The sequence below is a fragment of the Myxine glutinosa genome, chromosome 4 (assembly GCF_964187855.1).
Source record: "Myxine glutinosa chromosome 4, kmMyxGlut1.1, whole genome shotgun sequence".
In the NCBI taxonomy this organism is placed as follows: Eukaryota; Metazoa; Chordata; class Myxini; order Myxiniformes; family Myxinidae; genus Myxine; species Myxine glutinosa.
The window spans coordinates 145,479,323-145,506,740 of record NC_136264.1 but is presented as its reverse complement, the minus strand read 5'-3'; the positions used below and the strand labels follow the sequence as shown (position 1 = coordinate 145,506,740).

At 45.3% G+C, this 27,418-nt stretch overlaps 1 protein-coding gene and 1 long non-coding RNA gene across 2 annotated transcripts in view; both read right to left on the bottom strand.

The window, feature by feature from the left end:
• LOC144891654 (uncharacterized) overlaps positions 1–8,780 on the bottom strand; it is a 30,295-nt gene extending 21,515 nt beyond the window's left edge. Inside the window, exon 1 of the mRNA XM_078775319.1 lies at positions 8,658–8,780. Within this exon, the coding sequence (XP_078631445.1) occupies positions 8,658–8,780 (123 nt within the window). The remainder of the gene's footprint in view (positions 1–8,657) is intronic.
• A 41-nt stretch (positions 8,781–8,821) lies between these two features.
• Positions 8,822–20,379, bottom strand: LOC144891562 (uncharacterized). The gene is made up of 5 exons (XR_013622992.1): positions 20,281–20,379; positions 15,445–15,510; positions 11,328–11,398; positions 9,985–10,041; positions 8,822–8,894 (listed from the first exon to the last, which is right to left on the bottom strand). It is a non-coding gene; the product is annotated as an uncharacterized LOC144891562 (long non-coding RNA).
• Positions 20,380–27,418: the final 7,039 nt, after the last annotated feature.

Sequence of the window (27,418 nt, the reverse complement as noted above, 5' to 3'; positions counted from 1 at the left end):
CTCCAAAGCCAGTCGCTGACTGGGCATCCTCCGTCGTGCAAAGTCTTTCCTTGGCACACCTGAGCTCCTCACCACATACAAGGCTTTCATCCGCAGCTCAATGGAATACTGCTCTCCCCTCTGGGCTGGTGCTCCTGCCTCACACCTAGCTCGTCTTCACGCTGTTGAAACCAAAGCGTTCAGAATCATTGGAATCTCCCGCGATGAAGCTAACTCCAAGGGCCTTTCACTCACTCACCGCAGGCAGTTTGGTGGTCTTTCCGTCTTCTACCGACTCCTCTCTGGCCTTGCCCCCCCAGCTCTCTCGGGGCTCTGTCCCCCAAATATTCCTACAGGTCGCACAAGATCTGCCTGCAACCCTCTTCTGGTTAAACTGCCAAAATCAAGACTCTCTGCTCACCTTCACTCCTTCATTCCTCTTTTCTCCCACCTCTGGAACAAACTCCCTCACTCTCTTCAATCCCACTCCACCCTCCAGGTCTTTAAAACAGCTGTTCACCACCATCTCTTATCTTCCCCCAGGAAGGGCATCCGGCCATAAAAACATTGCCTCAAACAGGGAACCATGATTGTCATGGGGCCCGCAAGGCTAACCCCCGCTCTAGCGGGGAAAATGGCCTTAAAACGATCATTCATTCATTCATATTCATCCAAAACCTTGATCTTTTCTACCCCCGCTAATTTCACCCCAAATCCACTTTTTTGAAATACCAACTTCTGTCCTGGAAGTCCTTGGGGTCCTTGTGTTTTATACTTCTCCCACCTCCCCCCCCCCCCCCTTTCCCACGCTTCCTCCCTCCAAGCCCTCTCCCTCCCACACATCTCCCTGCTCTCAAATGTTATTGTTGCGAATATGGAATTTGGCCTCCATATCCGCTTGTAAATATTCCCCTATTTTCTCCAATACTCCCCAACTTTCCCCAATCCCCCATTCCCTAGTCCCATTGCATGTAAATAACAATCAGTAGAGCCGACCTTCCCCTTATTCCCCCATTAAATGTCGTGCCCAGGTCCACCGCACCACACGTAGCCAACTTTCGGACATCTTCCTAGTTATTCTTAATCTATGTCAGTTAAGGCCTCGTTTCCATTAATTATGACTCTTCGTTGCACCAGAATGTGATTATATGGCATCAGTAGTGAGTTTAGGACCTTTCCCATACCTCCTCCCATCTTCTTCCCCAAACAACAACAACAACAACAATTACAACAACAATTACAACTACAACTACGACTACAACAACAGAGGGGCGGGGAGTGTGCGTCCTCACACCGGCTCGGTTACCCGCCATGACCATACGCTCCACGGCGTTACCCCGAAGGGGCTGGCTGTCAGCTCCTCGTCAGGGGCGGAGCCAGTAACCCCCCCACGCACCCAATGAGAAGCAACGTGCCGATTCCACGAGGCGGAGCTAACGAGCCGAGGGCGTGTCACTCCCCGCCGGATATACGCGGCCCCGCGCCGGATGTGACGTCAGATGCGCCCCCAGCCTGGAGAGAGAAGTCGCCACCCCTCGAGCGCTGCAATACCTCCACCGCATCTCTTAAACTGGACCGTACGTGATCCTGCCCTGAGCCCAGGTGCACCTGGAGCGATCGCTACCCGCCTGTCCTTTGCATCAAACCCCGTGTGAGTGAGCCTTGTCCCGTTTATCTGTCGTCTGTTGGGAATAATATAAGATTGTGTTTAAGTGCCCACCTTCCTATGTTTCCCTCTTGTCCCTGTAATCTAAACCTTCCGCATTATTGTAATAACAACCTTTGAGAACCGTATCCCTGGTGTCGTGTCGTATTAATTCCAGCCGTGTGTCTTCTTTTTCCTTCATTGGTCTAGCATAGCGCGATTAGTCAACGTTCGGGCACAATCGGGTAACTTGTGCAGACGTGGTCATACCATAAAACCGCTCGGTAAATAACATCCAAGCCACGTCTGTAACAATTGGTGGCGAGGAGTGGAATTCGAACCCGGGACTAAATTAGTTAGGCCCAAATTTTGGGAGGGAAAATCGAGCCGGAGCGCGTACGGCGCTCGACCGAATCGATTCGGAGCGCGTTTCCCGCGCGAAATTATAACGGCGAAATTTCAATTTGTTTTACGAAAATAAAAAATAAAAACCGAATTTTGAAAGTCGCGCTATGGCGGATCAAGACAGCTGGGGTCCGGTAAAGGAGAGTGAGGTAGGGTCGATCCAGGACCAAAATGAGGGACAGGAGGAGAGCGAAGCAGTGAGGGCGGCAGGTTCGCAAAATAGCGCCGTCACGCACGAAGAAGCGGGCGCGCAAAATGGCGCCTCGCTGGTCACCGTGCCCGCGACCGAAGTAGCGCCGCTGGGAAGATTGGAACTTTTTTTTATACAAATGACGGCCCTTATGGAAAAGAATAGTGAGCGATTGGAAAACCAAATGGGGGTAATGAGGGACGAAGCGAGGGGTACCAGTGAGAAGTTAGACAATAATTTTGAGGAGTTAGACAAGAAAATTGGGAAGTTAGACAATAATTTTGAGGAGTTAGACAACGGGATAAAAGAAGTAAAGAATGGGTTAACGGGGGTAGAAAACAGAATGGCCGCTCAAGAGAATCAAATGGAAGGGATGAAAAAAGGGTTAGAGGGGTTAGAAAACAGTATGGAAGGCAAATTGAGGGACATGAGGGACCAAGCGGAAAGGGAAGTTAACCAAATGGGGCAGCAGATAGAGGGGGTCAGAATGGGGGTAGAAACCAAACTGGATGCTCACAGGGAGGAAATGGAGCAGATGAGGGTGGCATCTGGGCAGGAGATGCAAGTGATGGGAGAGGAGATCAGAAGAGGAGTGAGTGAGGAGGTCGGAGGAGTGCGCGAGGAGGTGAGGCACTGTAAGGAGCGCATGGAGAAAGAGGTGAGAAAGGGGACTGTAAAATTGCAAGGTGGTATAGAGGAGTTGACGCTGGGAGTAGAACAACTGACAGTGGGACAAAAGGAGTTGGGGGACCAGGTAAAGAAGAACACAGCGGTAATAGAGGGTTTAAAATCGACACAGAAGGAGATGAAAAAGGACGTAGGGGTAATTAAAAAAGAGTGTCAGACGGTACATGAGGACCTGACGAGGAAAATGGACAAGGTGGTAGAGGTAATGGAGGTTAAAGAGCGGGAGGTGCGGGAGCACATAGAAAAAAATAAAGTGGAGTTAGAGGAAGAACTTAAAGGGGCGCACGAAGAGATGAAGGGGATGAAGCAAAAATTAGAAGAAGTGGAAGAAGGGGTGAGCGAAATTAAGAAGCGACGGAGAGAGGATAACAAAGAGATAAAAGAGGAGATAAAAGAATTGGTCCAAAGTCTGTGTTTGGATCGTGATGTGCTCGTTAACCGGATGAGGGATTCGCAGGTGATGGAGGAGAAGCGAAGAGGAAGAGGACCCGGTGTAAGTGGCGACCAATATGGTCGTGCGTATGATGCGCCAGGTGATTTAAGAGGCTTGGGGGTCGAGATAGACCCGGGTGTTCGTGAGAGGCCGTTGGTGAAGTGTGCGACAGGTCTGGTGTGCGAAAATGGAGGTGTGCAAGAAAGTCCGACTCTGGGGTGTGTGAGGAAAAAGTGCGTGCCAAGGAGTGAGTGTGCTGGCGAGAGTGAGTCGGTCGTAGCGTGTGTGCGAGGGAGCACATGGAAGCGCGGGGTGGTGAGTGTTACAGAGGGTGTGACGGGAGAGTGTGCGCAAGAGTGTGCGCGAGAAAGGTGTGTGACGGACAGGTGCATGAGGAAAGAGTGCGCTGTCAGAAGTAAGGAAGAGTGTCCACCTGTGGTGAGTGTTACAGAGGGTGTAACGGGAGAGTGTGCGCGAGAAAGGTGTGTGACGGACAGGTGCATGGGGAAAGAGTGCGCTGTCAGAAGTAAGGAAGAGTGTCCACCTGTGGTGAGTGTTACAGAGGGTGTAACGGGAGAGTGTGCGCGAGAAAGGTGTGTGACGGACAGGTGCACGAGGAAAGAGTGCGCTGTCAAGAGTAAGGGTGAGTGCGCTGTCAAGAATGGAGGTGAGAGTAGTGAGAGTGACATGGAGCGTGAGTTAGTTGTGACAGGTGAGCGAGGATGTACACCTGGGATGGAAGGATGCACACCTGGAATGGTAGAGCGTGAGTGGGAATGCACGCTGGAGTTGGTGGTGAGGCACGTGATTGGGTGTGCGAATGAGGGCACACCTGTGATTGTCACAGAGGAGGTGACCGCGGAGGGGGCGCGAAGCGGTGTATTGGTGAGGTGTGCGAGCAACGAATGTGTGCCAAAGTGTTCGGTGGTCAGGTGTGTGACCAAGGCTGTGAGTGGAATGGGTGTACCTGGGTGTGTAAGGAAAGGTACGAGGAGCATGGGCACGGCTGGATGTGTGAGCAAGGAACGGGCTGCGGGGTGTAAGCGTCCAGGTGAAGCATCGACGTTACACGGGTTAGAGGTTAGAGCGACTTTTAGCCGAAGCAGGCCCTCGGTGCGTGCCGGGCCTCGCTTTGAACGGCCGCGTCCAGGCTCCACTAGGCGGAGCTGGCAGCCCGATAGAAAGGGTCGTCATGGCGACCACTTTTTGGTGAGACGTGCCGGCAGGTCGAGATCGGGGCATTGGATGGCTCCGTGCCGAGATGGTGCGTGGGATCTCGGGCCGGGTAAACCTCCTTCCCTGCACCGAAGGCAGGATGCAGCCAGCCACTGGCACAGAACAACCAGCATCCATTGCTTGGCTTTACGAAGCCGGGCTTTGGACGGGAATTGGCGCACCGAGAGGTATTAGTGAGTAGACGGGTGATGAGGTTAGTGTTTTGGACCCAAAATTAGAGAAAAACAAAATTTGATGATTGGCAAAGGATTGGCAGTAGTGATTGGCAGATGATGGGCAGTGATTGGCAAATTTTTGATTTGTTGAAATTTGATGTGCAAAATTGGTAGTGAGAGACCCCCGATGTGGTGGGATGGCAAATCCACCATCCTTCCCATGGGGGGCAAAGGAGCACTAGGTTTATGGGGTGTATGGCAGTGAAAACTAGCCCGGGCGGGTTAGGATATTGTGTGTAGGGATCTAGAGAAGATGACATTAGGTGACGTTAAGTTTAGTTAGTGACTGATACCTGTAGTGGGGACGCAGGTAGATTAGTGTGGATTATAATGACGAGGGAGCGCAATAGTTAAAGGGACGACTGGGAAGCGCAAGTTTCAGAAGGGAGTAGTTAGCTGAGATGATGCCGTGTGTGTGAGAATTGAACAGGTGTGATTGCACAGGTGTGCAACTGGACAGGTGTGTGGAGCAGTGTATGAGTAGTGAGTGTGTGGATCAGCGCGAATGCGCTTGGGGAGAGAAGGGTGCCGGTGGCACCAGGTGTGAGAGCACAGGTGTGCAGGTACAGGTGTGTGGAGAGAGTTGGAGTAAGTGGTATGGAGTGGTGTGCGTGGTGCGAAGGTGTGGATGGGGGAAGAGTGGACCCCTTTCACGAGCACCCGGGGCGGGTAGTGTAAGTGTTAGGTAGAGGGTGCAGGTAAATTGTGGTTGGATATTGGCATTTGTGGTGCGGTTGCAGAATGGTGTTGTGAATGGGTGCATTAGTGTTGTGGAAATGGCTGGGCGTGTAGCCTGTTAGTGTGTGTAGTTGGTTGGGCACTCCACCACTGTGAGGATGTCGGCCAGGTGAGGCCGCAGGTGGGCTCTGGGAGCCGGTAGTTGTGAGTGGGTGCCTGAGGATCCCGGGTGTGGATCGGGCAGCCCAGTGCCAGAGGGGGCACGGAGTGGGGAGAGAGCCAGAGGGCCTTCCCCTGGTAGTTAGGTTAGGGTAAGGAGCAGGTAAGCTCGGAGGCAACTGCAGTGGTGGAGGTGTGCAGGTGGGTAGACCCACTGGGAGAGGTACACGTCGCAGCCCAGAAATTGTACGAGGGCACCGGGAGATGAATCGGGGGAGTGAGACCCCAAATTGAAGAGCACCACAGTTTGGCCAATGGGAATTGGTTTTTAGAACCAATAGTGTAAGAGGGCCAATGGTTTGGCCGGAGAAAGACCCCGGGTAGTGTAAAGTTGTTAAAGTCATTTAGGAAATAGTTAGGATTGATGAACCTGTCGCACCATACGCAGCCACTTACCTGTGGTGATGATGATGACTCCACACCTGTGTTTTCTTTGTTCTGTGTGCAGGAAATGAGATTGCTGTGGATTTGTGAGACGCATCACGACGTGGATGAGACATTGGGGTGATTCCATCTCTCCCTCCTTAGGAGGGACTGATGATGAATTGGTGATGGCAAATTTTGATGTGCAGTTGGAGATGGCAAATTTTGATGAGAGTTGAAAATGGCAAATTTGATTGGTTAGGAGGGAGAGAAGACGAATTTGGTTTATGGGAGGAACGGGGAAGACAGTAGGGATGTTTGTCGATTTGTAAAGTAGATGTTTATGGGTAGTGTTGTGTTTTGTGGATGCAGTAAGGGGTAAGGGAGGGGCCATGTAGGTTACCTGGTGGGGGGGGGCGTACGATAGGAACGTACCTGTCTCACCTGGTTCCCATGTGCCCCCAGTGTGCATCACCTTACATTGCGTGCATTTTTGCGCCCTTACCACCTTACTCACTTGTTTCTTCTTTTGTCTCCCACCTCCGAGGATCTGGCTTTGGGGTAGAGAGAGAGGAGAGAGAGGTGCTGGCTGCGCAGTTGTGGGCCTGCACTTTCGCTGTTTGCTGCCGGGATCGATACACCATATGGACCGCAATGTTTGTGGCCACCCACAATGGACCGCAGTTCGTTTGCGGCCAAGCACCACCCGGGGATGGACCTATGGGTCAACGTGGCACCTATGCCATACAGGTGAACCACTTTTAGTTACCACCAAGTGCACCACAAGAAGAGCAAGAGACACCTGCAGGGTTAGGGGTTGTCGAGTTTATTTTTATTCCAATGAACAATGGTGACCTGCACCGATTGGCGGTGGGGTGGTGCTTTTGATGCTGGGACAGGGTGCTCTGCACGTTATTAAAGGCCGTCGGCCACAGAGCACTCGTGGGTTGGTGTATCGATGTTGGCAAGCGCGCTCTCTCTATGCATAACATCTGCATGTGTTCCTCCAAAAACAGGTCCTGGATCGTAGTGTAAATAGCAGCGTAGTCGTGTAAATAATGCTCCCTACCGGCTGTATGTTTAGTTTGAGAATTCTTTCCGGATTCGGTTATCCTGTGGGTGTGTTTCTGTGAGGAGAAGGGTGCAACGTCGCAGGGGGACATATTTACTCATTTGTGAATATCTGTAAAACTGTCGCACTCAGGGTAGAGTTAATAGTAGAGGGAACTACATTGCGTGCCACACTAAAGTAGGTAAAAATTTATCGGGTCGGGACGCCCCGAGGGTAGAGAAGGGTGCAATGTTGCGAATATGGAATTTGGCCTCCATATCCGCTTGTAAATATTCCCCTATTTTCTCCAATACTCCCCAACTTTCCCCAATCCCCCATTCCCTAGTCCCATTGCATGTAAATAACAATCAGTAGAGCCGACCTTCCCCTTATTCCCCCATTAAATGTCGTGCCCAGGTCCACCGCACCACACGTAGCCAACTTTCGGACATCTTCCTAGTTATTCTTAATCTATGTCAGTTAAGGCCTCGTTTCCATTAATTATGACTCTTCGTTGCACCAGAATGTGATTATATGGCATCAGTAGTGAGTTTAGGACCTTTCCCATACCTCCTCCCATCTTCTTCCCCAAACAACAACAACAACAACAATTACAACAACAATTACAACTACAACTACGACTACAACAACAGAGGGGCGGGGAGTGTGCGTCCTCACACCGGCTCGGTTACCCGCCATGACCATACGCTCCACGGCGTTACCCCGAAGGGGCTGGCTGTCAGCTCCTCGTCAGGGGCGGAGCCAGTAACCCCCCCACGCACCCAATGAGAAGCAACGTGCCGATTCCACGAGGCGGAGCTAACGAGCCGAGGGCGTGTCACTCCCCGCCGGATATACGCGGCCCCGCGCCGGATGTGACGTCAGATGCGCCCCCAGCCTGGAGAGAGAAGTCGCCACCCCTCGAGCGCTGCAATACCTCCACCGCATCTCTTAAACTGGACCGTACGTGATCCTGCCCTGAGCCCAGGTGCACCTGGAGCGATCGCTACCCGCCTGTCCTTTGCATCAAACCCCGTGTGAGTGAGCCTTGTCCCGTTTATCTGTCGTCTGTTGGGAATAATATAAGATTGTGTTTAAGTGCCCACCTTCCTATGTTTCCCTCTTGTCCCTGTAATCTAAACCTTCCGCATTATTGTAATAACAACCTTTGAGAACCGTATCCCTGGTGTCGTGTCGTATTAATTCCAGCCGTGTGTCTTCTTTTTCCTTCATTGGTCTAGCATAGCGCGATTAGTCAACGTTCGGGCACAATCGGGTAACTTGTGCAGACGTGGTCATACCATAAAACCGCTCGGTAAATAACATCCAAGCCACGTCTGTAACATTATGTTTGTGTGCTTCCCCTTCTCTCCCCATCTTGTCTTCCGCTCCCTCTTTTTATATATCTTGTTTGTCTGGTTGATTTGTTTGTGAAATAAATGTTAGCTCTTTCACGAGCCTCGATTCAGTATACAAAAAAACAAAAAACGAAGCACACTTACACAAAAATAAGGATATATAATGATCATTATGAAGGCATCGATTTTATTGCTCACCTTAAGTTCATCTTTTTTGAAAGGGTACTCTCTATTTAACAAGGTGTGCAACGTTACACCCAGGGCCCACACGTCAGCTGCTGGACCATAATAATTCTTTCGCTGGACCATTTCAGGAGACATATAGGATATTGTTCCACCTCGATATCGTATCAACTTTCAACGTTCAAATGTAGTGGCCGTTCCAAAATCGACGACCTTCAGCACCGCTGCTTCACTATAGAGGAGGTTTGCAAGCTACAAAATAGATGCAGAAAAATGTATTAGTCAAGGGATGGACACAGGCTGAAAGTTAAAACATGAGATAACTCAACAGGACGGACACATTCAACGAAGCCATTGTTAGTCTGAAATTGTGTTTCACACCTGCAGTATTTGATCCCAACTATTTTTTATTATAACATGTACATCCTATGAGATTTAAGTTATTTTTTGCACTCGCATCAAATTTCAAGTGATGTATATGAATACAAATGGTCTGACAGGATGGTGCAGAGGTAGCGCGTACTTCACTGTGAGTGTTCTTGTCTGGGTTTGATTTGCAACATATCAATTGCTGGACTAGTGGTTTCACACAGAGCATAACAGCAATAATTGAGTCATATATGGGATTTAAAAAAATTGTACACATAGTTTGTTCCTCTCCCCAATGATAACTGCCTATGAATCACCCTGCCTGTGAAACACCACAATGACAGTTTAGAGCTGGGTCGGGATTCGAACTTCGGCTGGACAGCTTAGAAAGGTGTGTGCGTACATCTAGGTCGAGGCCATCAATGTCGGCCTTGGATTCGAAGTGATGTACTGTTTCACTCCCAAAAGTACTTGTCAGCATTTATCGGATCATGGGGTGGTGTTGATGATATTCAGCTTCAATGTTACCCAGTATGTTACCCGTCAGTGATCACCTCTTATCTTTAAAATGGTCTCATCCCACCTTCAGATTCATAAACCCAAGTCCAACGGATTTTAAGGAATAATTCGATTCTTCCACGATACATAAGCAAAATCGAGTCTTGCCACAATTTATGACGATTACTTATAATTGTAATCTTAACTTACAATTATAATTATAACTTATAATTCAATCCAATTTCAATATTTCCAATTTCATCCAATTTCAAATCCAATTTCAAAATCCAAACACACACATAACATAAACATCTATACAAACATTTTATTTATTTCATAAATGCTGTTGTGGTGGCAAATGAGATTCTTCAAATTGTTTGAAATACAGTTCCTTGTGACAAAAAAGAAACTCTTTCTTTGTTACTAAATACATCCTTCTAGGTTTCCATGGTAATTAGCACAGTTTTTTTTTTACCTTTATATCTCCATGTGCAACATTCATGTTGTGCATGTAATCAAACGCGGATGCAGCCTGGAAGAAAAGCAAATACAAAAGGTTATGGGATGGATTTATAAATCAAGCGTTTGATAGTTTTCAAAATCATGTTGGTCAATCTGCTAGACCCAATTTCAAAGCAATCTATAACGGCACTCAGTAGAGAGCAAACCTCCACATGGTTGGCCATATCACTCAATGGTGAAGAATCACTTTAAAAATTCTACTAGCTGAATCCGGATCCGGATCTTTACCAAAATCGAATCGAATCGTCCATGTCACGCACACAACCTGCACCAAGTTTCATCCAATCCGTCCACAACTTTTTGAGATATCCTGCTATGTATAGTTTTTGGCCATATCTCCCAATGGTGAAGAATCATTTTAAAATTAAATAATATTCATGTCCGAATTTATTTTCAGATCTTCACCAAAATTGAATATATTTGTCCTTGTCAGACACCCAACCGGTCTTTCAAGTTTCGTCCAAATCCGTCCACAACTTTTTGAGATATCCTGCTATGTATAGTTTTTGGCCATATCTCCCAATGGTGAAGAATCATTTTAAAATTAAATAATATTCATGTCCGAATTTATCATCAGATCTTCACCAAAATTAAATATATATTTGTCCTTGTCAGACACCCAACCGGTCTACCAAGTTTCGTCCAAATCCGTCCACAACTTTTTGAAATATCCTGCTTGGTATCGTTTCTGGCCCTATCTCCCAATGGTGAGGAATCACTTAACAAATTATACTAACGGGATCCGGATCCGGATCTTCACCCAAATTGAATTGTTTCTTAATTGTCACACACACAACCTGTTCACCAACTTTCGTCCAAATCCATCTATAACTTTTGAGATATCCCGCGATGTATCGTTTTTGGCCCTATCTCTCAATGGTGAAGAATCGCTTAAAAATTAAATAATTCTCATATACGAATCCATATTCAGATCTCCACCAAAATCGAATCGTCCTTGTCAGACACCCAACCGGTCCACCATATTTCGTCCGAATCCGTCCACAACCGTTTGAGATATCCTGCTATGTATCGTTTTTGGCCCGATCTCCCAATGGTGAAGAATCACTTAAAAAATTCTTATAGCCGGATCTGAATCCGGATCTTCCCCAAAATCTAATCATTTCGTCCTTGTCGCATACACTCTGCCAAATTTCGTCTGAATCCGTCCACAACGTTTTGAGATATTTTGTTCACAAACGGACAGACAGACAGGGGTGAAACCATAACCTCCATCCACCTTTGGTGGCGGAGGTAATTATTTGGAAAGTAAGTAAATCATCATGTGATTATGCTCACCTGACGAATGATGGGCTTGAGGAGCTCTTCTGAAAATTTTACTTGAGCCCTGAGCATGCTGCTGAGTGTATCTGTAAACAATAATAGAATCATGGAAGGAAGCCATCATCATCACATCACAACAGGGAAGACGAGCCCTTTAAAAGTGGAAATGTATGTGCAAATATGACGTGTCTAAGAGCCTCTGACGAAGGAATGACTAATGCTCAAAATGGCAGTTGCCCCTCATGTCCCACGGTGGTAGATAAACGCGAATCTAACATTTTTTAGTTGATAAAAGCCGTTGTGCATTTTGTCCATCGGCACAGCCAGACATGAACCTTCAGAGACAAAAATTCAGTTTTACCCACAACATTTGGCCAGCGTTGAGGTCACTTCCTGTATAACTTGCTTGAGGGAGACAATAATGTGACAAAAATGACCTGGATTGATTACTAACTGGAATTCATCACGTATTTCATGAACAATGTTCGCAAAAGTGTTTTGTAATTTCTATTCCAGCTGCTCTTTTGTTCACTTACTGTGCCCCATTCCCATTTTGGTATTTATTAAACACCCCCACCCCCATAGGATAGGGGGAGGCCTATACCTGTTGTAGGGTTTCTTTCCACAGTTAGTGCTTCTAATTGTAATGGTACCCCAGAGTTTCTTTCATCCTGAGTAGTACCAAACCACCATTTAGGTTTTTCTCCCTTTTTCTGCCAATTCCGGAACTGTAGCTCAGAGCTGGGACTTGTGGAATGAAATTTTGCATTGATGATGGCAATACAAAGTGTGTGGGTTTTCGATAATTGTTTTTGACCTTGCCCTAATTTTAAGGTCGTGACCTAATTATAGTCATTTTAACATTTTCACCATAACTCGACAGAGGCTTGTCCAATCAGAATGAAATTTCCCTCTCTAGATGTCCTATAGCAAGACGCATTTACACTTTATTTACATCATACCCCTCCGAAGTAAAGGTCAACGTCAAATGGCGGTCTGAAAAAAACAAACATGTTTTTCGTCATCGTGCAATTTTGCCAATGCGGATTCTCAAAGACCACTTGGCCTTCCAAAATGTCCTTGCATCATAATAGTGCACCTGCATTGAAGTTGTGCACCTGATATTTCATTAGTGTCCACAACCTACTTTTTAAGATTGTGACCTAATTAACAAAACAAATCTTTTTGATCATAGCTTGGAATAAGTTTCCTCCGATTTTCATGATGTTGGACTTTATGGAAAGCCAAGCAGTGATGCGTGCAGGATGCCTCCACTCAGTGTTTTGGGAGTTCATCTCAGGCGGCCTCATGTCACCGATTAGGCCGCAACACAGAACCCTGGGGGCCACCTGCATTAATGTTATTGGCTACAGAAGGTTGAACCTCATGCCACACAAAAATAAAATGGTGCACAACACAAGACAGTGGTCACAGACAATTGTTTACAACATGCAGGCTGTAACCTACGTATTGTCGCGTTCCTGGCGATTAAAATCTTTACCAGGAAACAGATTAGCGGGGCAAGCTTTAACTCTGGGGCGACGATCAAATGTGGACTTTATATATGCGGGGGAATAAAGGGGAGGGGAAGATGAAGGGTTGTCCGCCGGACCTGTTGTTCGCCGACAGTTCCCGAACCTGCGAAAAATAAACTCAAACAAAACGGGTTTAAAATGTACAAGGAAATTAACAAAAGGATTTTTTTGAAAGAAAATACCGATAACAAGAGAAACGCGATGGTCAAACTAAATTCCTATGGGATCCTTCACACCAGACATAACGGACAAATCTATATATATATATATAAACGCGAGTCGTCTGTGTGTGTGTGTGTGTGTGTGTGTGTTCAGTTTTTGTGTGTCTGCGTTTTATTCAGAGATGGCTGAACGGATCTTCATCAAACTTTCAGAGGTTCATCAGTGAGTGCCTGGGGGTGTTTACGGCCAAAAAATTTAAAAATATATATAAAAAAATAATAATAATAATAATAATAATAATAATAATCGCTCGACAGTACCTAAGCCTTTTTAAATTAATGACAGTTATATACAAGTACACATTCGCATAAATAAATACAAAACAATCACCAGACATCTGAATACAAATAAATCAAACTATTCCGGAAGTGTGCGAATTTGGTAGTGCGGCTTCTTCTTCTTCCTGATCCGCAACACTTAACTCAAACGCAGAAATGTGATGAACGCCACATTCACCCACCAGCATATACATGAACCCCCTTCCTCTCTTGCCTCCTTTCCCCTCCCTCCCCTCTCCCCCCCTTCCCTCCTTCCCCCCTCCCCCCCTTCCCTCCCCTTTCCCCACCTCCCTGCCCCTTCCCCCCCTCCCTCCCCCTGCCCCCTATCCCTCCCCCTTCCCCACCTCCAACCGCTTTTCCCCCCTCCAACCCCTTCCGCCCTCCCCTCCCCTGTGAAGGGTAAAAGGCAAGAGAGAAAATGTCGGTCCGAGAGTTATTTTAACGTTGGGTCATGACATCATCGGTGCTTCTCTTCCAATGACCACAGGCCACCACTATTGTCCAGCTCTCCACCAATCAGCGCATCGCTTCTTGCTCGCCCTTCTCTCTACCAATCAGCGAGTGCCTTCTTACTCTGCCCTGGCCAATCACGGCTCCTCGGGGCGTGTCTTCGGCCTGCTCGACCTCGATGTGTGCTTCCCAATGGTGTAATTCGCGGCAGTGCTCAATGTCCTGGCTTCCTGGTGGTTTTTATTGTTATTTAGTGTGGTTTAATGTCCATTCTAACTGGTGTCTATGGTGCGGTGCCAAAAAGGATAAAGGATAGATCACTGAGGTTTGATGAACAGGGGAATTAACATAATCCCTACAACGAGTTAACACAAGGGCCATCCTCGTATGGCCACAATTATTCACTCTTACGTGACAACCGGCTAAACAAAACTTACTACATGATGATGGTTCCTACCCGACATCCGGAGCATGTTAATTTATCCGGACATAACACAATTCACTGAAAAGAAAATTCACATTTTTTTCTGTTGCTTCATGTGAAAGGTTCTAAAGCCCAGGATTTAATCAGCACATACATTAAAAGTAGCCTGATGTAAGAAAAGATAATAATCCAAACCTCACAGCAGTTGTACAAACTCATACAAAGCATATCTTCACCAGGCTAAACAGTTTACGTTTTGTAACCCACTGATAGGCCGGATCTGGATCCAGACCTGAACCAAAATCTAATCACCTTTTTCTTGTCATCTACCCAATCCTTCCACCTTGTTTTGTTATAATCCGTCCATAACTTATTGAAATATTGTGCAATATATAGTGCCTGTAGAAAATCTACACCCCTTTCAAATTTTTCACCTTTTGTTGCCTTGTCGCCTGGAATGCAAATGCATTAAATCAGACTTTTTCCACCTTTATTTAGAAATCCTACATCGTACCCCACAACTTCCAAATAAAAAACAAATTCGGCAAATTTCAGAAAATTAATTTAAAATACAAAACGAGAATATCTTGTTTGAATAAATGTTCACCCCCCTCATAACAGCAATTGTAAATTAGCTCAGGTGAAACCAATCACGTTCAAAATCATACACCAAGTTAAATGGCCTCCACCTGTGTTCAATTGTAGTGATTCTGATTATTTTAGAATAAAATCAGCTCTTCCTGTTGGTAGTTTTTTTGCTGGGTCGTGCATTTCACAGCAAAGACTCAACTATGAGTACCAAGGAGCTTTCAAAAGATCTCCGGGATAAAGTTGTGGTCCGGATCTTCACCAAAATTGAATCAATTCGTCTTTGTCAGACACCCAAACCTGTCAACCAAATTTCGTCCGAATCCATCTACAACTGTTTGAAATATCCTGCTCACAAACAAATAGACAATCGGGCAGGGGTGAAAACATAACCGCCTTGTATTAATGGTAATAATGTTTTCCATATCATCTTAATAATGTTTTCCATTAAGTTATATCAGCTGATGTGTGGTGGATTCAATATTATATTTATTGTGCATTGAGCAGATTGGTGTACAAATGAAGCCACGAAACAAAGAAAGTCAAAATGATTTAAGATTACACATGCAGTATTACATGGGTTCAAACAACAGCAGAACAATGTCAACAAAGAACAATGAAAAAGGGAAACTCACCTGCTAATACAAACTCAGTGACCATGAAACAGTGATCTTCATACTGCTTCACACCCAACACTTTAACTACGTGGGAATAGCAGAGTGGAAATAAGATAAACATTAGAAAGCTCATTCCGAAGTTCTCTTTCCCCGTTTTGCCTTTAACTGTGTTTCAGAAATGTTGTTTCTCAATTAAAGTTTTCATATTTCCTAACACAATCATAAACTGATGCGTTCATTTTAGAATGAATGAATGATCGTTTTAAGGCCATCTTCCCCGCTAGAGCGGGGGTTGGCCTTGCGGGCCCCATGACAATCATGGTTCCCTGTTTGAGGCAATGTTTTTATGGCCGGATGCCCTTCCTGACGCCAACCCTTGGTCGCCTCTTACGATGCGCAGGGATACGGTGTACCTATTCTAAATCGGGGTACACACCGTGATCATTCATCCCAGCAAGCTGGTACTCAATTTGCCGACCTCGGAAGGATGACAGGCTGAGTCAACCCCCCTGGCGTTAATTCAGCGATCGACCGGGATTCGAACCCAGGATCGTAGGATCCCAAGCCGGCACCCTAACCACTGAGCCAACACCAGGCTTTTTAGAATTTTTCTCTTGAATTTTTAGAATCTTGAATCTTTTCATTTTAGAGTAGGCATGAAAAGGACACTAAATGAAATTCTCTCATCTCTTCCTGTCCAGGGTGGAGTTCCTCAAGGCAGTGTTCTGGGCCCTGTGCTTTTTCTTATCTTCATCCAAGATCTCTCCGACTCTCTGGAAAATCCTCTCTACATCTTTGCTGATGACTCCACCCTCTGCTGCTCCATACCTCATCCCTCAGATCGGCAGTCTGCAGCCTTTTCACTCTCTGCAGACCTGGATAAAATTACAAGGTGGTTTCTGTCTTCCACCGACTCCTCTCAAGCCTTTTTCCCCCTGCTGTCTGTGCTCTGTCCCCCAAATATCCCTGCAGGATACACAAGGTCTGCTAGTAACATCTGGTGAAACTGCAAAATCAAGAATCACTGCTCACCTTCACCCTTTCATTCCTCTTTTTTCCTGCCTCTCGAACAAACTCTCACGCTCTCTTCAATCCCTCTCCTCCCTCCAGGTCTTCAAAACAGCTGTTCACCACCATCTCATATCTTCCCCTATCCAAAACCTTGATATTTTCTACCCCCGCCCCCCCCCCCCCCCCTTAATCTATCTCAAATCCACCTCCTTCAAATTCCCTGTTTTCTTTCCTGAAATCCCCTGCAGGTTCCAACTTGTTTATCCTGTGTACCCCACTCCTGCCATCTCTCTTCCACAGATCTCCTGATGTCCCTTTTCCCAATTGTTGTTGTGCTTCCTTCCCTACCCCTCTTGTCTCCCGCTCCCTTTATTATACGTTATATGTGTTAGGTCTTATACAAGCCTCGAGTAAGCATACAAAAATAGGCCCTTAAATGAACTCGAATATTCTGGAGAGTATGGTGATGACAGAAAACGACAAACTTCAAAATGGATTAAAAAACCAAGCAGAGAACAGAAAAACCACGCGTCTGCTTGCACGTTCAATGAACCAAAAGGGAAGATCTCAAGATGAGGGCTGGCAGGATGGATTAGAGGGATGCGCAGTTGCCGTTGAGATGTGTCGCTCGGGTTCAAATCTTGGCCCAGCTATAAACTGCAACTTGGTATTTGGACATGCATGGTGTTCTATCCATCGGAAGCACATCAGGCCAGAGGACCCATCTGCCATCATTGGCCGTTGGTGGACGTTAAAGACCCCACAGCATCAAGCTGGAGGACTCCCACAACATGAGTGTGTCAGTAATCATCACCACCATGAACGGAATGGAAATTCCTGCCACCTCCGTTGATCAACTACGTAGTCTGGGCAGCTGTCTTTTCAGACTTGGGCAACAAACTTTCCCGAGCTGACCCCACAGGATGGTGAGAATAATAGCAACTGTAAAAGCGCTGTAGTAGTAATAGTAGTAGTAATAGTAATTGTAGGAGTAGTAGTAGTAGTAATAAGAGTAGTAGTAATAGTAGTAGTAGTAGTAGTAATAGTAGTAGTAATAGTAGTAGTCATAATAGTAGTAGTAGTAATAATAGTAGTAGTAGTTGTAGTAATAGTAGTAGTAATAGTAGTTGTAGTAATAGTAGTAGTAGCCGGCGTTGGTGGACGTTAAAGACCCCACAGCATCAAGCTGGAGGACTCCCACAACATGAGTGTGTCAGTAATCATCACCACCATGAACGGAATGGAAATTCCTGCCACCTCCGTTGATCAACTACGTAGTCTGGGCAGCTGTCTTTTCAGACTTGGGCAACAAACTTTCCCGAGCTGACCCCACAGGATGGTGAGAATAATAGCAACTGTAAAAGCGCTGTAGTAGTAATAGTAGTAGTAATAGTAATTGTAGGAGTAGTAGTAGTAGTAATAAGAGTAGTAGTAATAGTAGTAGTAGTATTAGTAATAGTAGTAGTAATAGTAGTAGTCATAATAGTAGTAGTAGTAATAATAGTAGTAGTAGTTGTAGTAATAGTAGTAGTAATAGTAGTTGTAGTAATAGTAGTAGTAGCCGGCGAAGCCGGTGTTGTCAATGAACGCGTACGTATTATGCTGAAAAAACAGATTATGCTGGATCTCTTGGCTTGAGAATTTCGAAGATTTGACACACCAAATTGCTCAATGGAGGCCGCCATCTTGCGGATGCGGAAGTATGCATAACAAATTTGAAAAAAAGTTCCATAGGAGTTTGTTTCACCCGTCTTTGTTTGATTCACAATCTTATGCACCTCTAATTTGTAATTAAAATACTTTAAGACCAACCTCGGCCCGCACGGGCCTGGTTGTCTTCAACGAAAATCGTCACCAAACACCGGAACCAATGAGATTCGAGCATTTGAAAAAATACTTCAAAGAAGCGTATTACGCGTTTTGGAGGCTGAAAACGGCGTCAAATATTCTAAAATTGACGAAGAATTATTTTTTAGAAATATCGCGGCAGTAGGGGATAGTTTTTCACGGCCGGAAATATCCGAAGTCGAGACGGAATTCACCGAATTAATCAAGAAGGAAATTTTATAAATTTTAATCTCATCCAGAATGCAAATGGTGTCATTTTAGGTCTGAATTTGCGAAATTTTGTGAGCTGACCAATCAGCGATCAGCTTAGGTCAGCCAATCAGCGCCAGCGACACGGTTTGATTAACGACAGCCACACATTGCCATTGAAACGGCGCTATCGTCTGATCTGTCGGCACTGATCTTACTGCAAGCTAACTTCTTCTGGTGGAGGAAGCCGCAGTGCCCGGAGAGAACCAGTCCTGACAGCGACTGAAGTTAGAAGACTACACACATGCTGTGAAAACGTATATTAAGCCCAGTTAAAATTTCTTAAAATAGGCCCTAAGCTAGCACATCGTATAGTTACTTCCTTAAGCTTCTTGTGACATTTATTGTATGTAGGTATTGGGGAGGACTGTCTGCTCTTCTCTTTTGCCAAGTCTTACCAGGTACGGTACCTACTACACCTACCAACTACCTAACCCACTGATGCCATCGTGATGGGTAAAATAGTGGCAAGAGGCTTTGGCTTCGCCGGCTCATTGCGGCTTTGCAGTCGGGTACTAGTAGTAATAGTAGTAGTAGTAGTAGTCGTAGTAGTAGTAGTAGTAGTCGTCGTAGTATGACATGATGGATAACAAATCAATGAATGGTATATAATTAATTATCTACAGAAGTCCTCATGCTCATGTTCATTACGTTGTACACTGATACAGGTGAGTAAACTTTTGTCCCATCTGCAAGCATTAGTTGGTGGACATTATAGCTCCCCTGATATATGTTGTGTTGTAGCGACCCATGGGTCCCCCAAGCGAGACCAGCAGCAGAATCTCCTTGCTCCAGCCGGTGACGTCACCGGCGGACAACCTCGGCGCCGGGGTGGCTGGTCACGTGACCACCAAAGCGTGCCGTGCGTGCGGTTACCATCCTTTGCACCTGTCGGTCACGTGACCACCGAAACACGCCTCGCCTAAGAGGCGTGGCTTTCGGTTTCGGTTGTGCTTTCTGGTTGTGATATATATGCAGCCCGATAAATGGGCTTTGACGGAGTTCCTGAGTTGGGTTTTACAATAAACATCTTCTCGGACGAGTTTGTGTCTTGCCCGTCACTTCGTCCGTCTCAAGCAAGAGCTCGGCTCTTCAGTGTCATGTCATAGGCTAGGCTTTGGCTCCACATCATGTCATACTACTACGACTACTACTACTACTACTACTACTACTACTACTAGTACCCGACTGCAAAGCCGCAATGAGCCGGCGAAGCCAAAGCCTCTTGCCACTATTTTACCCATCACGATGGCATCAGTGGGTTAGGTAGTTGGTAGGTGTAGTAGGTACCGTACCTGGTAAGACTTGGTAAAAGGAGGAATTTGTTCCTTTGAGATGGCATTTGCTTTAGTCTTTTATAAACCGGATACAGAAGGTGGTTATCGCAGGCATTTGCAATTTGTTCAGGGTGCCGGTGAAAGCTCACTTCACAACATATATCAGGGGATCTATAATGTCCACCAACTAATGCTTGCAGATGGGACACTCAGCTGAACATCAATCCAAGGGACGACACACTTTGTAATGTAACGTTCAACCTGCGAAGCACTAATCTGACAGTTTACAGTTGGGTCCTGTCAGAGGAATGATTTTATAGGAATATTACAAGGAAATGTAGAGGTTGATGGGCGATATGGGATTTGAATGTGGGATTTCAGCACTGTGAATGGTGTGTCACATGCGAATGTCAAAAAAGGCAAATCCAAATGGATTATTTGTATTGTAATCCATGAAATGCACACTTACCGATATTCGGATGGCTTAGGGAACTGAGCAAATGAGCTTCTTTCAAAAACTGAAATCAAACAGCACAGAAATGTGTCAACAACAGAGCAACCATCTTCCCGACTTTCATAGTGAGGATATTTCATGCATTTGTTATACCAGCAACGGGACCCGCCCTATGGGCGGGGCTTCAATTGGGAGGCCCAAATGAAAAGGTAAAATATCAGAAATTGAAGGCTTTTTTATTTTAAACGATTTATATAAACATCCGTTAAATCATATCACACGCAAATCATCAAAATCTAAACAGTATCTTACTATAATTCACCAAATGTCCCACATTCCACACATCCACACAATCACGTGTACGGATGTTACATGTGTGTGCCGTGTGTGTGGATACGACGCACGGGTGGGAGGCCGGAAGCAAACAGGCAATGCAGATACGGCGAACGCTAAAGCATGAAACCAATAAATTCCACATTCCTGTGGCACCTTCAGTCGCACGTCAGACATGGACAGCAAGTTCGTGAAGGACTTCCATGAAAAACGTACCCGTTCGCAAACAAACGGGTGCGTTCACGTATCGAAACATCGATGATCGATGGAAAGACTCGGACAAGCACAATATTTCCAGTAATAATTCAGTATTTTGACTGACAGAACGGTGGATGGCAGTCAAAATAAATCGAGGTCTGGGCGACACTTAATCTTATTGAGACTTCGGATACGATTGCTCAATATGTAAAGGAAACTCTTTTCAACCCCTCAAAACTCAAAATAAACGGTTTCCAGAGTGTCGCACTCCAGCGTGTCCTCGTTTTTTGAAAGTTCAAATATGATAACCCCATCCCTACCGAAGCGGCTAGGGGGTGGGGGAGGGGTTATGTTATTAACTTTATGATTATTACTACCATAGCAGAGTGCCTGTCCGACAAGTGATCTTGTCCCAAGCATGCTGCACGTTCTTCTGACACATCCCCTTATTTGGGCGGTGTATAGTATAGGCAACACACCGCTGTCTTTATCGCTCCCAATAAATAGAAAAAAACAACCAAGGTTACGTACACGAAGCAAAAACATAATATGTATTACTTATGTGCATGTATAATAAATACATCACGCTTATATACTTCGGGTAATTCAAATTTCAACCCCACTCCCGTCTCGGTCTCCCTCCTCCCAAAGAAAGAAATTTCCGACACTCGTGCACCGGCACCCGCACCCGCAGACGCCGGGAGTGTCAGGAAGGGTCATTCCTCTCTGGGGTATATAGATTACAGTCGATCTATGGGTGGGTCTCAAGAACATTGGGTGTGTGTTCATTTACCAAATTTCTTGTGGAGAGATCGCCAATGGTTTAAGCATTTGAGCAAGCACTCCATTCAAAACCGTTAAAGAACGGCTGGCTTGGCAAGCGCAAGCTAGCTGCTTGGTAAAGGAGCACAACCCGCCTTCTACCTTTCAGTTTCGTATGAAACAGCAGGAGCGAGTTTCAAAAGTTCGGTACGAAAAATGCCACTGGCAGAAAGGGCCATGTTATTAATCCAATATTTGTGGGTTATATAGAGTACAGTAGATCTTCGCTCAGTTCTGTAAGTAAACCTTACTTCACGGATGTCGGGATTCCTCCAAATTTCTTCATTTAGTGTTTATAAAGAGCATTAGCGACTGTTTAAAAAGCTAAGCATACGTGTTTGTGGTTTATAATATTTTTCCTTCCTGCAGAAGCTGTTGCTCCCAAACGCCATTATAACTCGAAGCTATTTATACCGGCATACGTTATCACTGCAGGAAAAACGCTTTGGGGAAGTGGGACATTATTATATTAATATTGTTTTTGTAATAACCATAACAATATGCAATTATCATTAATGTTGTTATTAAAAGCGTCTTTGGTAAAACGCCACGATAAAATTATCTTCTTGTTTGGAAAAACACCACGATAAAGCTAATTTAACATTGATATACACCTCAACATGCAAACCCATTGGCGGCAATGGCGGGGAAAACCCCCCTTGCGGAGGGGGGCAAATGAATGCGCTACAACCTTCATTATGTAACCCTTGGTCATCCTGTCAAGTTTGGTTGAGATTGGATAAGTAACGACGGAATGTATTGGCGTCAAAAATTCATCAGACAGACAGACAGACACGAAATGGCGTATTTTAGTATGATGATGGGCGAAAAATATTCTTCCCAACCCGATGGAATCAAAGAAACTTCCACAGGCACAACGTCGTTGATCCCTGAACGTATCAGCTTCCTCGGGCAATTCCTCTCGGAGTAGTAATTGATACATACATACACACATACGCCATAGCTCTGTTAAAATCTAGATTACTATTCTCATTTGTGGGGTCAACCAGGGAACCATTTTGGTTGAAGTCTTTCACGAACTGACTCACCAGACATTGAGACACCAGTTTAAAGTCCATCCTAAAGATGGCGAACTTTCTAATGAAACACCCTGCCTGAGAATCACCGATATCGTCGGGTTCAGTAATCAAACCAAGACGAGACATGTACAATTAGGTCTGTTCATCATGCTCATTCACACAAACTCACCTTGTTCCAATGACATTTCTCTTTGGGAATCTTCACAGCAACCTGAAAGAAACAAAAATAATCTTTTCAAAGAAATCCACATGGAAGCGTGAAAGCATGTATATTTGGTTACAGTTTCAAACAAAAGCAAAGGTGAGGCCACCGTCACAAACCATTTACTCAACATAGGTCGTGGCAATAATACGGTAGAGTTCGTGGGGGTGAGTTTCGTCACATTAGCTTCTGTCGATATTTCGTTGTCATGGATACAGTTGGTCGACGTTACGTTTTAACGGTGTTAATCTCAATTGAAAATGTTCACTTTGGTTGAGATCATGAAGAGCGCAAGCAGATAGAAGACGAGTGAAACTGCCCATTCCTCTTTCCTCTCCACCTTTTGACAAATAAATCAAAGTATTTCACTGTGCAACATCCAAACCTCTCCAACACCACGCTCAGCCTTACCTTAATTCCAGAAGAGACTTCCTTTGCAAGGAAAACTTGTCCAAAGGCTCCTTCACCCAACAACTCGCTCATCTTCGTTTCAGGAATGGGACCATAAAGAAAATGCATAAACACGCCGAGTCAATCACAATGCCGATTACAAAATACGATTACAACAACAAAATATAGAAATGAGAAATTGTTTAAAGAAATAATTAATAAAACGCGAAGTTGTGCCAAAGATGAAACAAAAATCTCGAATTATCAGGTAAACAAACCAGGTATACGAACCTGAAGATCCTCCCATTCAAATGACAACGCCATTGCTATCAATGTATATCACAAAGACAGACGACAGATAATCTATCACAAAACAATCAGCACGGAAAGTGCAGAGCGACAAGTAACCTGTGCTTCGAGAACAGGACAAGAAACTACTTTGTGATGTCACAGGACAATGACGTCACTGGTGACGTCACAAAGCCACACGTTGAATATCATATTTTATCACCATTTATTTTTACCGTCAATAATTACTTGGACATTTAGCAACATCAATTTACTGCAGAATGATGCACGTTAATTTTTTTTATTTTTTTTGTATTCAAGATCGAGGCTCGTGTAAGCGCTGACATTGATCACATTGATCACAAAAAGACAAACTGACACATAAAACATAAAACATGATAAAGGGAGCGGGAGACAAGATGAAGAGCAGGGACATCGGGAGATCTGTGGGAGGGAGACGGCTTGGGGTGGGGGGGAGGAGGCATGGGAACGGGGTGGGGGGTGGGAGAGGTAAAAAAAACACATAGACACTGCTACGACTTCCAGGAAAGAAGTCAGTATTTCAAAAAAGTGGATCTCGAGTGAATTAGAGAAGATCAAGGTTTTGGATGAGGGAAGATAAGAGATGCTGGTGAACAGCTGTTTTAAAGACCTGGAGAGTGGAGTCATCAGCAAAGAGATAGAGGGGATTTTCCAGAGAGTCGGAGAGATCATTGATGAAGACTAGAAAAAGCACAGGGCCCAGAACATTGCCTTGGGGAACTCCAGCCTGAACAGGAAGGGGGAGATGAGAGAAATCAATTCAGGGCCACACGTTGACTACGATCAGAGAGGAAGTCCACAAGCCATTCGTGGAGATTTCCATGGGTATCAGAAGAGGAGAGTTTGGTGAGCAGAGCGGGGTGCCAGAACGTATCGAAGGCACGTGATATGTTGAGGGAGACAGCTCTGATTTCATGTTTGGCATTGAGGATCTCCATCCATTGTGAGACAGTAGAAGCAGCATGCCCAGAGTAGAATGACCTGGTCTGAATCCAAATTGATAATCCGAGATCAAGCCATTGGAGAAGAGGAATGATTTGATGTCAGAAGCGATCAAATACTGCACGTTATACTACAGAATCAAACGTTATATCAAATACTGCAGAACAGTGCACTTTTTATCAAATACTTCAGAATAGTGCACGTTATATCAAATACTGCATCATCGTGCACGTTATATCAAATACTGCAGAATAGTGCACGTGATATCAAATACTGCAGAATAGTGCACGTGATATCAAATACTGCAGACTAATGCACGTGATATCAAATCCTGAAGAATAATGCACGTGATTTCAAACACTGCAGAATAGTGCACGTTGTATCAAATACTGCAGTTAATCAAATACTGTTTGGCAGATGCATTGGTTTGGCGCACGTGTTGGTTTGGCATATGTGTTGGTTTTTGCAGTTGTATTGGTTTGGCGCAAGTGTTGGTTTGGCATATGTGTTGGTTTTTGCAGTTGTATTGGTTTGACGAATGTGTTGGTTTGGCGCATTTGTTGAAATGGTGGATGTGTTGGTTTAGCGGATGTGTTGTATTGGCGCATTTGTTGATTTGGTGGATGTGTTGGTTTGGCGGATGTGTTGGTTTGGCGGATGTGTTGGTTTGGCGGTTGTGTTGGTTTGGCAAAAGCATTGGTTTGGCGGATGTGTTAGTTTAGCGGATGTGTTGGTTTCGCGGTTGTGTTGGTTTGGCGAAAGCATAGGATTGGTGGTTGTGTTGGTTTGGCGGTTGTTTTAGTTTGGCGGATGTGCTGGTTTGGCGGTTATGTTGGTTTGGCGAAAGCGTTGGTGTGGCGGATGTGTTGGTTGGGCGGATGTGTTGATTTGGTGGATATTTCGGTTTGGAGGATGTGATGGTTTGGTGGATGTGTTAGTTTGGCGGATGTCTTAATATGGCGGATGTCTTAGTTTGGCGCATGTGTTTGTTTCGCGGATGTGTTAGTTTGGTGGATGTCTTAGTTTGGCGGATGTCTTAGTTTGGCGCATTTGTTTGTTTGGCAGATGTGTTAGTTTGGCGGATGTCTTAGTTTGGCGGATGTCTTAGTTTGGCGGATGTCTTAGTTTGGCGCATGTGTTTGTTTCACGGATGTGTTAGTTTGGCGGATGTCTTAGTTTGGCGCATGTGTTCGTTTGGCGGATGTGTTAGTTTGGCGGATGTCTTAGATTGGCGCATGTGTTTGTTTGGCGGATGTGTTAGTTTGGCGGATGTCTTAGTTTGGAGCATGTGTTTGTTTGGCGGATGTATTAGTTTGACGGATGTCTTAGTTTGGCGCATGTGTTTGTTTGGCGGATGTGTTCGTTTGGCGGATGTCTTAGTTTGGCGCATGTGTTGGTTTGGCGGAGTTGTTGATTGGGTGGATGTATTGATTTGGCGGATGTATTCCTTTGGAGGATGTATTGGTTTGGTGCATGTCTTAGTTTGGCGCATGTGTTTGTTTGGCGGATGTGTTAGTTTGGTGGATGTCTTAGTTTGGCGCATGTGTTTGTTTGGCGGATGTGTTTGTTTGGCGGATGTGTTAGTTTGGCGGATGTCTTAGTTTGGCGCATTTGTTTGTTTGGCGGATGTGTTAGTTTGGCGGATGTCTTAGTTTGGCGCATGTGTTTGTTTGGCCGATGTGTTAGTTTGGTGGATGTCTTAGTTTTGCGCATGTGTTTGTTTTGCAGATGTGTTAGTTTGGCGGATGTCTTAGTTTGGTGCATGTGTTTGTTTGGCGGATGTGTTGATTTGGCGGATGTGTTGGTTTGGCGGATGTGTTGGTTTTACGCATGTGTTGGTTTGGTAGATGTGTTAGTTTGGAGGATGTGATGGTTTGGTGATTGTGTTGGTTTGGCGGATGTGTTGGTTTGGCGGAGTTGTTGATTGGGCGAATGTGTTGTTTTGGCGGATGTGTTGGTTTGCCACATTTGTTGATTTGGTGGATGTGTTGCCTTGGCGGATGTGTTCATTTAGCGGATGTGTTGGTTTAGCGGATGTGTTGGTTTGGCGGATGTCTTAGTTTGGCGCATGTGTTTGTTTGGCGGATATGTTAGTTTGGCGGATGTCTTAGTTTGGCGCATGTGTTTGTTTGGCGGATGTGTTAGTTTGGCGGATGTCTTAATTTGGCGGATGTCTTAGTTTGGCACATGTGTTTGTTTCACGGATGTGTTAGTTTGGCGGATGTCTTAGTTTGGCGCATGTGTTGGTTTGGTGGATGTGTTAGTTTGGAGGATGTGATGGTTTGGTGGTTGTGTTGGTTTGGCGGATGTGTTGGTTTGGCGGAGTTGTTGAATGGGCGGATGTGTTGTTTTGGAGGATGTGTTGGTTTGCCACATTTGTTGATTTGGTGGATGTGTTGCCTTGGCGGATGTGTTCATTTAGCGGATGTGTTGGTTTAGCGGATGTGTTGGTTTGGCGGATGTCTACGTTTGGCGCATGTGTTTGTTTGGCGGATGTGTTAGTTTGGCGGATGTCTTAGTTTGGCGCATGTGTTTGTTTGGCGGATGTGTTAGTTTGGCGGATGTCTTAATTTGGCGGATGTCTTAGTTTGGCACATGTGTTTGTTTCGCGGATGTGTTAGTTTGGCGGATGTCTTAGTTTGGCGCATGTGTTGGTTTGGCGGATGTGTTAGTTTGGCGGATGTCTTACTTTGGCGCATGTGTTTGTTTGGCGGATGTGTTAGTTTGGCGGATGTCTTAGTTTGGCGGATGTCTTAGTTTGGCGGATGTCTTAGTTTGGCGGATGTCTTAGTTTGGCGCATGTGTTTGTTTCACGGATGTGTTAGTTTGGTGGATATCTTAGTTTGGCGCATGTGTTTCTTTGGCGGATGTGTTAGTTTGGCGGATGTCTTAGTTT